The 15,782-nt window shown below is 44.6% G+C and overlaps 1 protein-coding gene across 2 annotated transcripts in view; it reads left to right on the top strand.

Annotated features, from left to right (window-relative positions):
- KEAP1 (kelch like ECH associated protein 1) overlaps nucleotides 1-15,782 on the top strand; it is a 38,241-nt gene that overhangs the window by 20,910 nt on the left and 1,549 nt on the right. Inside the window, exons 1-5 of one of the 2 annotated variants that reach the window (XM_042449686.1) lie at nucleotides 737-757; nucleotides 4,726-5,396; nucleotides 7,947-8,632; nucleotides 10,942-11,147; nucleotides 12,194-12,370. In XM_042449686.1, the coding sequence (XP_042305620.1) occupies nucleotides 4,854-5,396; nucleotides 7,947-8,632; nucleotides 10,942-11,147; nucleotides 12,194-12,370 (1,612 nt within the window). In that variant the 5' untranslated portion in view covers nucleotides 737-757; nucleotides 4,726-4,853. Of the gene's footprint in view, nucleotides 1-736; nucleotides 758-4,725; nucleotides 5,397-7,946; nucleotides 8,633-10,941; nucleotides 11,148-12,193; nucleotides 12,371-15,782 lie in introns of those variants that run through there. The other variant, XM_042449685.1, reaches the window with a different exon arrangement.

The following is a 15,782-nucleotide window of genomic DNA, read 5'->3' as shown; positions in this document are numbered from 1 at the left end:
TTGTGGATACAAAATCTGTGGATGAGGAGGACCAACTGTACTCCAGTTCTGTTGTTTCTCTTTCCCATCTTCCTCTGTAGTCTTTTTGTTCTAGGACTGCTGTTCTGAGGTCCAAAATGAAATGCCCAGGACAACTGAAGTGTTCTGCAATCAGTTTTTGTATACTGTATTCCTATTCCTAACAGCTCATTTATGCTCATTTATGGCGCAGGGGCAGGTCTGTTTGCCCAAAGTAGAGTGCTGAAGGACATTGCTGACATAGTACGGCAGTAAAGTGCAGACCTTTCTTCGCCTACCCACAGCCTCTAAACCTCAAACAATTATTTACTTACAGAAGAACACACAACACAGAAGTGGAAACGGGTACAAAGCCTTGTCACAAATCCAGATGCCACCTTTGCCCACACATCTATTCAGGAAATGTCATCACAGGGCTTAATGACATCACCCACAATATTAGAGGGACTTTCACATGCTCATCCTCCCATATGATTTCTGCCACACACACATTTGTATGAGAGACCCAAAGAGGGGAATGTCATCTGAGAGGATGGAGATCGTGATAGGAGATACAAGCCCAGAAGGTAGTCCTGTCTCAGCTTCCAGTCCCACCTGAAATCTTGGGATAATAACCACTATATTTTGGAGATCTCTTCTATCCATTAATTACTCTGAAATGCCATATGGCTGTCAAGTATTGATTATGAGGATAACAGCCACAACTAAATTATTGCTGAAATCTGGACCCTAACGGATGGTGAGTGTGACTGGATGTTGCATATCCTTGCTGTAGCAAAGTATCTTACAGGTTAGAAAGACTTAACACTGTTTATTGTTCAGTGATCAGAAGACCACTCTGCTTTGCATGTTGTTGCGTACCTTCAAGTCATTTCTGACAACAATCCTAAGGCGAATATATCACAAGGTTTTCTTGGTAGGTTCAGAGGGGGGTTTGCCATTACCATCCTCTGAGGCTGAGAGAGTGTGACTTGCCCATGGTCACCTAGTTGGGTATACATGAATTTGTATCTCATAGCCTCCAACTTCTTGGATAGACAGTCAATATATATTAATGTAGATGCCTATATCCTATGTTTATCCCTACCCTGTGGCCATGTCCTATTTCTTCCCCCACCCTTCATGATTCTGGAATTAGAAATTATATATTTATATAACAGAAAAATTGGGCTGGGGACTATATTGCATCTAGGCTTTCCTGGCATAGAATGAGAGGCGTAGCCAAATATATTTTGGTGCTTGAAACAGAGCAGCAAATGTCCCCCTTCACCTAACGTGTGGTACATAATGATACAAGGACAACCAAGTTCCTTTGGCACCTTGAGTGAGAAAATCCCAGAATAAAACCCTCTGTGTCTTTTTGGCAGTAGAAATACAATAATGGTATGTTACTGGTTCATTGCCTTTTCATGATGGCTCATTGTTATCCAGCCTTTCCCCCAAAACTGGGACTCAGAGGCAGATTATAAAAAAATTAAAACAAACACTGTTCAATGCTTGAGTTAAACACAGTTTAACACTTACAAGTCATAAAGAAAAACACAAAGGAAACATTATTAAAATGCAATTAAATTACCGGCAGAATTAAAACAAATTAACATTAACCCATTTGAAACAGGACAAGATCAGGAAGCTATTAAAAGCCCTAGCACTCAGTTTCCAGACAGGACAGCAAATAGAGAAAGAAATTAAAAGTATTCTCAATCTGTTGCTTGGGGCAACTGCCTCACTCAGTCTTATGGTAGGGCTAGACCTGTAGAGGGTAACACCTGTTGCCTGGACAGAAATCTTCATGCCTATGTTCTGTGCAGCCCCTGGCATGCTGGCAAACACATACAGCAGGCCCTCTATTTCCATGGATTTTTTATCTACAGAATCAACTATCCACAGCTTGAAAAGATTTAAAACTATACAGTTGACTCTCCACATTTTTGTCTTTGACTTTTGCAGACTTGATTATCCACAGATTTGATTAATACGTTCTCTCTAGGAATGGCTAGATCCTCCAGAGTGACTCTGCGGCCAGTGTTCATCAGACATTGCGCTGGAGGACCGAGAAATTCCTAGTAAAAACACATCTAGGTATTTGTAGGTCCTCCAGTGCAATTCTGTGGCAGATGTTGACCACAGACTTGTGCTGGAGGACCTAGAGATTCCTAAAGAGGTGTTCTCTCAGGTTGAAAACCCAGTGGTTTTTTTATTATTATTATTTTATTTGTGATTTTCCCACTTTCAAAGGGTCCTTGAACCCGGTGAATGTGGAGGGCCCACTGTATATAAATCCCCAAAGGCAAACTTTGATTTTGCCATTTTATATAAGGGACAGCATTTTCCTATGCCATTGTATTTAATGGGACTTGAGCATCCATGAATTTTGGGATCCATGAAGGGTCCCAGAACAAAACCCCAGCAGAGATACCATTGTACAGTGGTGCCTCGGGTTACGAAATTAATTCGTTCCGCGGCTAATTTCGTAACCCGAAAAACCTTCGTAACCCGAATTGCCATAGGCGCTAATGGGGAAAAAAGCCGCGGCTCTGCCGCGGCTCCATTTAAAACAGCGCCGGAGTTTTTTCGTAACCCGAAAAAACTTTCGTAACCCGAAACAATAAATCCCTATGGGATTTTTTCGTATCCCAAAAAATTCGTAACCTGGGTATTTCGTATCCCGAGGTACCACTGTACTTTTATAATGCCATTTGACTGGCTTGGTAAATGGTTGTGGACCATTCAGTAGCTTTGGATTTGCAAGGAGTTGAGACTGAATAGCAGGTTCACACCAATAGAGCTGTGTGAAATGTGGGATTTTAACCAGAGTGCTGTATTGATATCATCAGTATTACTGGCATAAACAAAGCTCAGGGTAACTGGCAGGCTTGAGTTTTAATAGGGCTATTCTGAATTGCATTTCCTGGGACAGAATGGCCTTGCTTGACTTGCTGAGTCACAGTGAGTACTTATAAGATATGCTTAAGTGACCAGTGTGACCCTTGGTAACATAGGCCTTTCCTGGAAGTTAATCTCACTTCACGAATAACCCAGGGCTCCATTTATAGAACTCTGGAAACTGTTTATTGTGGCACCAGAGCTTTTCTCACAGAGAAAGCTAAATGAAAACTACAGACCCCAGAATTCCATAGCATATTGAAATGGTGTCAAACTGCATTATTTTTGCAGTACATATGCAGACCTAGAGGAGTTAAGGAGAGGCCCATACTACTTGTTGACCTCAGAAAAACATATAAGAATTACAGTGCACCTGCGTCATATGCGGGCACACCATACGTGGCTTCCAGCATACGCTGGAAGCTGCGCTGCAAAAAAAAGCCTCCCGTGCCCTGGAAGAAGTAATGGGGTGTGCGCCCATGGCGCGCACCCTGCAGCATGCCGTGGGCACGACCCCATTGCTTCTTATGGGGCTTGAGCTTACGTGCTTTTTCTCTTACATGGGGGGTACAGAACGGAACCCCCGCATAAGAGAAGGGTGCACTGTGGGAAGAGTATGTATCTCTCAGGTAGCAAAGTAACAGAGTGCTGAGAGTGATGGGCATACAGAAATCCTGAATGAGATCCCGACCCTTACAGCTCTCCCACCCTGCAGAAATAAAGCGGTTTGACACCACTTTAACTGTCATGGTTCCATCCTGTGGATTTGTAGTTTGGTGGGGTATTTAGTTTAGTCTGTCAGAGAGCTCTAGTGCCTCACCAAACTACAAATCCCAGGATTCTGTAGACTAGAGTAATGGTAGTTAAAGTGGTGTCAGGCTGCTTTATTTCTGCATTGTGGCTACACCTTAAATCTTGGTTCTGTGCTGGTGTTGTGTGCCTTCAAGTCATTTCCAACTTATGGCAACCCTAAGTATAACCCTCAGTTACTTCCTCTTAAACTGTTTTCTTTATTTTGATTCTTGGAGGGTTTTGAATGCGAATCTCTATTCTTGGAAAATAGATTACTCATAAACGTTCTAAAAGTTTCACCCTTTTAAACATTAACTGTGTATGTGTGTGTGTGTGAAATAGTAGGGCTATGCCAAGACCTTTTGCCACCCAAGGTGAAAACAAGATGGCACCCACTCCCCTTCAGTATACAAAGCCCACCTGCATCTGAGACTTTCTCCAGCACAGGGGCTGGAGCAGGATCCTCCAACACTTAAGGGAAAGCATTTGCCACCTCACTCTGCCTAAGAATAAAGGTGGGATATTTCATATCACACAATTATAACACTATGATTCTACTTTAACTACATCCTATGGAATCCTGAGAAATTCTTAAAAAGCTCTTCCTAAATCATACAACCCAGCATTTGATGGGGTGGAACCATTGCAGTCTAAGTGGAATCATAGTTCTGTAACTGTTGTGTGAAAGAGCCCCTGTACTCTGTGTGATGGAGTCTTTCACAAACTGTGACGGAACTAACGGAAAGAAAGCCCTGAGCAGTCTTCCCCACCACTGCTGTTACTTTTTGGCTTAATACAGAAAATGTCTGTAATTTTATATTTATTAGAAAATAATGAAAGTTTAGCAATCTGGTAATATAAGTTTGAGACTTGTGAATGTTGTTATTAATCGAAGCAGGTGAACGATATTACTGATTTACCATATATGCTTGACTATATATAAGCCAACCTCACGTATAAGTCGATAATGTGTTTCCCTCACAGGTTTGTCTCTAACCAGAGCTATTGCTTCTCTATTCCCCTCTGCAGGTGTGGAGTCTTTGCCGTGTGTCAGAGCTGTGTAGTCAGCCTTCCAGCCTAGCCTGGTTCTGCTGCTTTCTTGCTTTCTTTTCTTCCCCTTTGTTCCTTTATGCAATGAGTGCAGGGCTGCTTTTGTGATGTACTCCCCAGAGTGCAAGGCGGAGGTGACTCCCTCTCATGATGGCAACCGGAACTTCAGCTACACGCTGGAGGACCACACCAAGCAAGCCTTCAGCATCATGAACCAGCTGCGCCTGAGCCAGCAGCTTTGTGACGTCACCTTGCGGGTCAAGTACAAAGACATTCCCCCAGCTGACTTCCAGGCCCACAAGGTAGTGCTGGCTTCCTCCAGCCCTGTCTTCAAGGCCATGTTCACTAATGGCCTCCGGGAGCAGGGCATGGAGATAGTCCCTATTGAAGGCATACATCCTAAAGTCATGGAGCGCCTCATTGAGTTTGCCTACACTGCCTCCATCTCAGTCGGCGAGCACTGTGTACTCCATGTCATGAATGGGGCTGTCATGTACCAGTTCGACTGTGTGGTCAAAGCCTGCTGTGACTTTCTGGTGACGCAACTGGACCCCAGCAATGCCATTGGTATTGCCAACTTCGCTGAGCAGATTGGCTGTACCGAACTGCACCAGCGGGTGCGAGAGTACATCTACATGCATTTTGAGGAGGTGAGTCTCATCTATGCAAGCAGGGAAAGGAAGGCACTGAGTATGGAAAGAAGATGACTATCCCAGATGTGAGGGAAAGTTGGAGTTTCAAAGTACAGTTGGCCCTCCTTATCTGTGGATTCTTCATTCATGGATTCAACCATCCCCACAGCTTGAAAATCTTTTAAAAATACATAAATTTCAAGAAAGCAAACCTTGATTTTCCCATTTTATATAAGGAACATCATTTTACTGTGCCATTGTATTTAATGGGACTTGAGCATCCATGGATTTGGCATCCACAGGGGTCTGGGAAGCAAACCCAAGTAGATACCAAGGGCCCCACTGTATGTTTTAAAATGTTAGAATAATTTTAGATTAAAATATTTTGTTTTTTATAGCCTGTCCTAAGACTTGTTTATACTCAATGAGTGAGAAATACTTAATTAATAAATAATGTCAGCTGTGAGAGGAAGAAAACTGTACCTCTGTGAACCCACTGGGTACCTTGTACACGTGTGCATACCCTCCCTGCCACTGGTGGTGCAGTGGTTAAATGCCTATACTACAGCAACTCCATAAGGTTGTGAGTTCAATAACAGCAAAAAGGCTCAAGCTCGACTCAGGCTTGCATCTTTCTGAGGTCGCTAAAATGAGTACCCAGATTATTGGGGGCAATTAGCTTACACTTTGTAAACCGCTTAGGGAGTGCTTAAGTGCACTGATAAGTAGTATAGAAATGTACTTGCTATTGCTATTATGCTTCACTATTATGCTTCACCACATAGCCAAATTTTGGTTAGTGCAGTAGTGACAACATGCCCTTTCCTTGCGTACTTTGATACTTAAAATGAAGCTTTTTTATATATATACATCACATTTCCAGGAGCATGACTCAGGTTAGGAGTAAGGTACATTGTGTAGAGCAAGCGTGGGCAACTTCAGAGGGGGAGAGGGCCATTTCTTTCCAGCACCACCCCAGCAGAATGCACTATCATGTTTCAGTATGCTGGAAGTGATGTCATATCAGTTCTGGCTACCAATTTGGCTGATTTGGAGAAGCATTTTGTTAAAAAAATTGGTGGGGTAGGGAGCTCTGAGTTGGTGGTAGAAGTGAACAATCACATTTGCAGCCAGTTTGGAGTGCATTTGACTGGCTTCAGGTCTAGAAATTGCCCCCAAACAGACTCAGAAAGTACAGCGGGCCCTCTCCTTATGCGGGGGATCCTTTCCGGATCCCCCGCATAAGGGAAAATCTGCCTATGCTCGAGCTCCATAGGAAATAATGGGGCAGATGCATGTGGCGGGGCGGCGAGTGAACAGTCCTTTTAGTTACATGCTTTGGTTCTCAGAGCTCCTCAAAGGCATAGATTAACCACACTTGTGCATTTGCAGTTCCTTTGTTTAGGCTTTTAACTATAAAACCTAATTGTGGCAATTGCCTACTTTGGTTTGGTCTAAACTGGCTTAAACAAATGGTTGGCCAATTGAGTGGTTTTGATGGGCTCAGGAACCAGTCTGTTAACCAACTGTGAGGGGAAGCCAGCTATAGTAAGACCCAATAATATTATTTTTATTTTATTTTTAAGGAGAAGAACACAGAACCAGGCCAGAATTCCGGCTTGTCAGAGACAACGCTGCAAGTGGGGCCATCTGTTGAACAAACCTCTGGTCTTCTATGTATAGATAGTTTATAACAGAGTTGGGCAACTTGCGTACATCGGGGGGGGGGGGCAATTTTGTCCCTGTGACTTACTGTGGGCCATACAGTTCCTCATGAAACCAGAATTCAACTTTCTATTTCAGAAAGTCCTTTAAATATAAAATAAAACAAATAAGACACATGGGGTTGTGCGTGCCTTGTTGGGGGTAAATTTTGCTTTTTTGGAGATTCTAGGGGTGAAGTTTTCATTTTTGTACTGTACAGTGGGGGGTCATTGTCCCCCCTCCCCCCACACCCTTGTTTTTCATTGCATCCAAACCCAGCAATCTGGACTGTCTTCCTGACAAGCCAGTGAAATAAATCTAGAACAAACTGAGTTCTCTGGATTATCAATTCAGAGATAATTCTGATGGTTGGCTTCGGACGTCATGGGAATCATGTGACCTTCCAGCTGTTGTCATACTGCAGCTCCCAACATGCTTCACTATTGGCTAAGCTGGCTAGTGCAGCTGGGAGTTGCAGTCCAACAAGATCTGGAGGGCCACATGATTCCTAGCCTTATGGTGAACAAACCACAGATGCAAATCAGAGTGATTGCACCAGCCTGCTGCCTAATCCCAGCCAGCCAGATGTCTACAGAAATCTCTTCATTCCATGGAGACATGCATTCTAAACTTAATCTTATCTTGTTGTGTTCATCAGCAATACTACAATCCACTTCTCCCTCCCCATTCCCATGCCAAGTAGTCCTCCAGTGATGCAGGAGGGAGAGTGGCTTGATGCCTGGGCCATTCTTCAAACGAATCTTGAGAACTTTTCCTCTCTGTCCTTCCTCACACCTGTAACAAACCCTGGGATAGTTGTGCAGTCATGTTCATCACACTCTTCCCCCACTGTCCCCCTTACAGGTGTCTAAGCAGGACGAGTTCTTCAACCTTTCGCATTGCCAGCTGGTGACCCTGATTAGCCGGGACGAGTTGAACGTGCGCTGCGAGTCAGAAGTCTTCCATGCCTGTGTCAACTGGGTGAAGTATGACTGCGAGAATCGCCGACCTTACATCCAGGCCCTGCTCAAAGCCGTTCGCTGCCATTCGCTCACACCACACTTCCTCCAGATGCAGTTGCAGAAGTGCGAAATCCTCCAGTCAGACTCACGCTGCAAGGACTACCTGGCCAAGATCTTCCAGGACCTCACCTTGCATAAGCCCACCAAGGACATGCCTTGCCGGGCACCTAAAGTGGGCCAGCTCATCTACACAGCTGGGGGCTACTACCGGCATTCTCTCAGCTACTTGGAGGCCTACAATCCTTGCAACGGCTCCTGGATCCGGCTGGCTGACCTCCAGGTACCCCGTAGCGGCTTGGCTGGCTGTGTGGTAAGCGGGCTCTTCTATGCAGTGGGTGGGAGGAACAACTCCCCCGAAGGCAACATGGACTCCAACGCTATTGACTGCTATAATCCCATGACCAACCGATGGTCTCCTTGCACCCCAATGAGTGTGGCCCGGAACCGGATTGGCGTGGGGGTGATTGACGGGATGATCTACGCCGTTGGCGGTTCATTTGGGAGCAATCATCACAACAGCATGGAGAGGTAAATGAGGTACAGGGAAGGAATGGACAGTAGTGCAGTGGTATTGTAGTTATACATTGTACCAAAACTGGAAAAGAGATGAGGCTCATCTTCTGACTTCTATTGACATATTCCATCCCCTGCTCTGGTCCATGAGTGTTGTTGAATAACTGAGTAAACCCAGGCTGTTTGGCAGCCATATAGATGTGGGAATTGGGCTGAGGTGCTTTGTTACTTCCAAGCCAAGCACCTCACCTGCTTTTGCCTTTGTCCCAGATGAGAGGAGAGCAGAGATTTATTTTCATAGACCACTTTTTTATTCAGCTGATGTTTGATGTAGAATTCCAGTACTGAAACAGGGGTGATTACAGAACTCCTCTCTGGCCTCTGTCTGAAGACTGTAGGGTTGAATTTTTGAATACTTTCCCATTTCAGACAAAAATGCCCTAAATGTAGAAAATTTAATAAGGCAGCATGTGCCTTGTTCTCAAAGAACATGTACAGCTGAAGCTGGAAAACCCAACCCCAAACTGCCTTGTTTACTTGTGATTCTTAAACTTTTCAGAAGCACTGAAGAGAAGACTGGCCACAGTCCTTGCTCCTTTGAAAGCTGCTTACTTAAGATACTTTCTCCTCTCCTCCAAGAAGCTGTACAGTGTAGGTTAGATAAGAACCTTGACTAAGGGCTTGACAGAGATTCACTTAAAAGATGTGGTATTCACTGGTTTATGCAAAGCTTTAAGGCTACAGTATCTAAGGGGGAATAGAGATGGGTGGCTCCATGCCGCCCGTCTTCATCAGCGCTGCGCCAGCCGCACTGCATGGCACTGATGCGCTCCCTAAAAAGAAGCCGCCTAGGGCAGCTTCTTTTTAAGAGCACCATAATGGCACTCATGCACTCTGATGTCGCTGCTTCTGGCGAGCGCCGTTTGGGTGCGCAGACACCCATGCGTCATCGTCATGTGCTCCATGGGGGTGGGGCCGTAGCAAGATGGCACACGGGGGCCACTATTAGGGCTGGGCATGTATGGACGCCCAGCCCTACGGACCCCTTAAATTGGTCCCAGGACGGCGCTTTTTGCTCGTCTGTATCGGGCCTTAATTTCCCAAAAAACATGCTCTAAGTGTCTTATGTGAGTGCCAAAGATGCAGCCATCCCTACCTATGATTTGTAAAGCAAAATTCAATCATGCTGCAAAGGGTGGGGTGGAAGGATTAAGGGCAAGTGTAAAAGTCTGGGGATATAGAAGTCTTTGGAGTGGTTCAGGAGGAAACTGACAGTGTTGTCTGAAGTTTCAAACTGTAAGGCATGTAGGACAAGAATTAGATAATTGGACATGTCATAAATCACAGCAGTATAGGAAACTGACTTATACTGTATCCAGATCATTGATCCAGCAAGCCGAGTTCTGTCAACACTGATTGGCAATGAATTTTCAGAATTCTTTCCCAGCCCCATCCGGATTTTTTAAAAAGTGCTTTACCTATAAGCAAACCCCTATCGCTAAGCAGGGCTGTTGTTGCTGTATGTCTTCAAGTCATGTTTGACTTATGGCAACCCTATCACACGATATTCCTGGCAGAATTTGTTCAGGGGGTTTGTCCTTGACTGCACAATATTCACATCTGGTTTCCAGTGTCCTAATCTCCTATTCAACATCACACTGGCTCCCTCAATAATAAAGTGACTCTTTCTCAGTTGCTGAGCATGAAGAACACACATTTACACTGTGTGTGTATGTATGTGCCTTCAAATCACTTACTGGCTTATGGTGACCCTATAAATTCCCTAGTTTTTTTAGGCAAGGAATATTTGAAGGTGGTTTTGTCAGTTCCTTCCTCTTAATATAGCCTACAGTACCCCCATCCAAGTACTAAGTAGGGCTGACCCTGCTGAGCTTCCAAGATCAGAGAAGATCTGCTGTCTTTAGGATATTTCCGGGCAATATTTTGCTATTGTTCCCTTCTGACTAAGGAGAGCCAAATATAGTGGCCATTCCTTGGTCAACCATTTAAACACAAAAAGGCTTTGCTTATTTGATGCCCTTGCCTGCTTGAATGATTGGAGAAAGTGTTAGGAAGGAGCCAGGATCTCATCCCAAGCCCCAGAATGGACTGCCAGCCATACCTCTCTTCACAGCCAGTGCTTTCTTTCTCTACATCCCTATCTTGAGTTCAGGATCCAAATGTGGTTCCATACCAGCACTGCCAACCCCCCCCCCCCCCCAGTTGTGTATGCCTAGAGCAGTCTGACTTTTCACTGTTTAGTATGTATGGGCGGGAGGTGTAATTAACAGGCCCTAAGGTGATTCCTCCTCCTCTTCCTCCAGGTACGAGCCAGAGCGGGATGAATGGACCTTAGTGGCACCCATGCTCACACGACGGATTGGTGTGGGGGTGGCTGTGCTGAACCGCCTCTTGTATGCGGTGGGTGGCTACGATGGCACTTCCCGCCACAGTTCAGTGGAGTGCTACTACCCTGAACGGGACGAATGGAAGATGATTGCTCCGATGAATACCATCCGGAGTGGAGCAGGTTTGTGTGGGGTGTTGAGGGGGACAGTGTTCCTGCACTGAAGAAGATTCATTGTGGTTGCCATCTCTCCTGGTTGCAAAGAGCAAATTGGAGAGCACCTCACTGCTATGGGTTTTCTCTCTTTCTTCCCCTTCCCTGTGTCTTGTTTATATCCTGCTCTTTATCTTGAGATCTCAGGACAGTGTGCAAATAAAACAATATAAATAACTGAAGACAATTCCAGATTAAAACAACAGAATAGTTAAAACATGATAAAAACATGTTGAACAACATAAAACAGCTTAAAAGGCTACAACATACATGTGTATTTAAAAATAAATTAGGTCCAAAAAGCTTTAATAAGCAGCTATGTTTACACTTGATGCAGAAAAGAAACTAGCCTTGGTGCTAATCAGATCAGAAGGCATTCCACAACTGAGTGCTACACATGAAAAAACCCTTTCCCATGTCCTGTTTACACTTGATGCAGAAAAGAAACTAGCCTTGGTGCTAATCAGATCAGAAGGCATTCCACAACTGAGTGCTACACATGAAAAAACCCTTTCCCATGTCCTTCTACATTGTCTTGTTCTCACTCTGAGATTCAGATGAGGACCCCTCCCACAGGCTCTCACTACTTTATCCTCACAAAACAGCTCTGTGAAGTAAGTCAGACAGAGAGGAAGCATTCCTGATTCCAAATCACCCAGTAAGTTTCATTGCTCAGTGAGATGAAACCTAGGTCACTGAAGTCCCAGTCCAGTTCAGTACTCCTAACCAGTGCATCAGGTTGGCTCCAATGTAGGCCGTTAGAAACAGGGATGAAGCTGTAAACCCCCCAGATACAGTTGGGCTCCCATTGGCCTGGCCAGTATAGCCAGTGCTCAGAGATGATAGAGGAGTTGGGAGCCCAGCAATTTCTGAATGCCCATAGGTTCCTTACTCCCCAAGTCAAGGACTGAAATGAGATGGAACCATTTGTTGGTTTTCAAACCTGGTGTGTTGAAGGGAGGCGGGGGTCACAGTCAGGGTCTTGTCTGCCTAAATGCTGCTCTGTTCCAACACAGGGGTTTGTGCCCTGAATAACTGCATCTATGCCATGGGAGGCTATGATGGTACTGACCAACTCAACAGCATGGAGCGTTATGACGTGGAGACAGGAAGCTGGTCCTTTGTCGCACCCATGAAGCACCGTCGGAGCGCCCTTGGGGTCACTGTGCACCAGGGCAAGATCTATGTGCTGGGTAAGCTTGGCCAGGATGAACAGCAAGTGTTTTGCTTCTGAGAGGACCTCTGGCCATGTGACCAGGCAATGCTAGGAGTTGCAATCTAAAAAAAGTTGCTTTTTTCAACCTGACGGATGGTGTATGGTAGAAAACCTAGCTTTTAAGAGAGAATGTGATAACCAAGCTTCATTTTAGGAGACTTGTTCCTTTGTTTACCTCAAAATAAGTCTGTCTACTCCACAGCTGTCTATGTATGTGCAGTTAGAGATTTGTGCTGCATCCACACTGCAGAAATAATCCAGTTTGACACCACTTCAACACCACTTTAACTGTCATGCCTTCATGCTGTGGAATCCAGGGATTTGTAGTTTGTTGTGGCACCAGAGTTTGTAGTTTGTTGTGGCAACAAAGAAGGCTATATTTATTTTATTTATCTATTTAAAGTATTTATACCCCGTTCTTCAGCCACAAAGGCTCTCAGAGCAGCTTACAAATGACAGTTCCCTGCTCTCATGCTTATAATCTAAAAAGACATGACACAAAAGGAGACGGGAATGGCAGTGGGGAAGGGGATCATGGCAGATGGACTGGAGGGAGGGCTCAGCTTTTTAATCTAGGCCAGACCCGATGGAACTGGGCCTGCATCTCTCCCTCTGCGGCCGGATGGTATCAGATGGATTGGAGGGAGGGCTCTGCTTAGATGTCTAAATGTCTCACAAAACTACAATTCCCAGAATTCCATAGCATAGTGGTATCAAACTGGACTATTTCTCCAATGAGGATGCAGCCCCAGTTAAAACAAATGGATGTGGAATTGGTGCAAATTCCACATGAGCTGTTCTTTCTTAATTTCACTGTCCAGCCCACCTCCTCCACCAGATATTCTGAGTGACATAAATAGCAATGAACAAGCCTTACTTGCAGCAAAGAGCTGCTATTTTCTTACTTTAATATACCAGGATAAAACTTAAGTTTCTTAGAAAATGTTTATTAAATAGAACTGTAACTGGATGCAAAATCAAACACAAGAAATTCACAGAATATTAAATTAGTTACAACTTCTGATCTTGGATGGATTCGCACATCCAGTATCAAGTGAAAATTTTCTGCTGACTGTGCCACTGAGAAATTGGCAGAATATCCTTATCTGTCGTAAAGTTGACTGGGACCACAATTGGTAAATTATGGGTGGCACCTACACTGTTAATGTGTAGGTTTTGATACTAGAGGGGTTAGAAGATGGGAAATTATGCAGATGGAAGTTCAGTTCATCTGTATGATGAAGCACCCAAAAAAGCAGCACTTTCAGGATATGTACTCAAGACCAATGAGCAGTTGTTCATATGCCTTTCACCTGATTCCCAAACTCTGGTCCTCCAGGTATTTTGGACTTCAGCTCCCAGAAGCCTCAGTCATCTTAGCCAGTAGTCTGGGATTCTGGGAGCTGAAGTCCAAAACTCCAAGAAGACCAGAGTTTGGGAATCACATATGTTGACTGAACATTTGACAGAGGTGGCACAATTCCCCTGTTGTTTGCATTCGAAAACATAACCTTTGCCTCATTGCACAAAGCAACTGCATTGAGTCAGTGTTATCAGGAATTATCTGTCCAAGTTGCAACCTCAAGTGTGAGTTAATTCTTGGCAAACATAGGTGGATCAAACCATTTTTCAGGTAAAGGAAAACACTTAGATCAGTGATGGCGAACCTATGGCACGCGTGCCAGAGGCGGCACTCAGAGCCCTCTCTGTGGGCACATGTGCCAGCACCCCAGCACAGAGTTTGACAGTATTTGTTACTAGAAAGTCAGAGGGACATGGCACTTTGCAATAAATAAGTGGGTTTTGGGTTGCAGTTTGGGCACTCAGCCTCTAAAAGGTTCACCATCACTGACTTAGATTTTCTTGCTACCTTCTTGTGTTGAGCTTGCTGGGAGTTAGTTGTGATACTAAGAAAGCTCAGAAAGGACAACATGCCCTCTGAGGCACCAGAACAAATTACTTACATACTTGGTTGAGGGATAAGGGGACATTAACCTGGTGTTCTCCAGATGTGTTAACTGGAGTTATCCCCCCACCAGCTTGGCAAGTATGAAAAACAATATAGGATAATGTAAAGTCGAAGGCTTTCATGGCCGGCATCCATAGTTTTTTGTGGGTTTTTCGGGCTATTTGGCCATGTTCCAGAAAAGTTTCTTCCTGATGTTTTGCCAGCATCTGTGGCTGGCATCTTCAGAGAATGTTTGCCTGGAAAGGACTCACACATTATATATACCCAAGTCCTTCGCCACAGATGCTGGCGAAACGTCAGGAAGAAACTTTTCTGGAACATGGCCACATAGCCCGAAAAACACACAAAAAATTATAATATAGGATAATCTTGGCAGCTAGGGTTGATGTGAGTTGCAGATGGTCACAGCTCTTCAGGTAGGGGTAAATATGAACCAAATAATCTCTGTGGCCAAGTTCCTTGTCTTCCCACTAGTTGGCAGCTATAAAGCCCTGAGAGGCTTCCTTGCTGCTATCATGTCCAAGGCAGGGGGGGAAATGAGGATGCATTTTTCAAATGGAGTACACCCACCTTCCCCAGGGTCCTCAGAGGAGACGTTTCTTTAGGGTCTGAATCGCCATCACATATATACATCCCAACACTAGTGATGAGTCCCTGCTGGGAGTTAAAAACTACTGAACAGTGGGATGTTTTTGGAGCATGAGAGCAAATGCGCCTTCTGCGCCCTATCTAAAATGGAACTCATGCACATGTAAACTGTAGTTACATGCAGGTAAGTCACATAAGATGTCAGTCTGTGTCTCAATGAAGTACAAGCCTATTAGTGGTATCTGTATATTTATTGTTCTTGTGTGCCTTCAAGTTGTTTGCAACTTGCATGGTTTTCTTGGCGAGAATGAGTTTGCCTTTGCTTTCCTTGGGGCTGAGTATGTGACTTGCCCAAAGTCGCCCAGTGGGTTGCTGTGGCTGAGCAGGATTCAAACCCTGGTCTCAAGAATCCTAATCCAATACTCAAACCACTAAGAAAGAACATTATATACACTACCTAGTCTAGATTCTAATACCAGAGACAGTGGCTGAAGAGCACCTGCAGGAGGCTGCTGCCACCCTTGTATGCTGCTGGTGATTTCCCTGAGACCTTTGGTTGGCCACTGTATGAATAGAACACTGGAATACTAGATTGACCTTTGGTTTGATTCAACACAATACAGTTCTTCATTTATTCCTTTTACTTAACAGCTATGCCCACAGAGATTTGGCTGCACAGCCAGAAGGCAGTCTTAAGCCAGGCATACTCAGAGATGGTTTTGCCTGTAGCGTTCCCATCCAGGTACTACTCAGAATTGACCCTGATTAGCTTCAGTTGGGATCTAGTGCCTTACACTGGGGGGGGAAAACAGCAGAATTCTCTGTAACCATT

This window comes from Sceloporus undulatus, chromosome 2 (genome assembly GCF_019175285.1).
Source record: "Sceloporus undulatus isolate JIND9_A2432 ecotype Alabama chromosome 2, SceUnd_v1.1, whole genome shotgun sequence".
NCBI classification, from domain to species: Eukaryota; Metazoa; Chordata; class Lepidosauria; order Squamata; family Phrynosomatidae; genus Sceloporus; species Sceloporus undulatus.
Note: the sequence above shows the minus strand (reverse complement) of the source record. Positions and strands in the feature narration are given on the sequence as shown.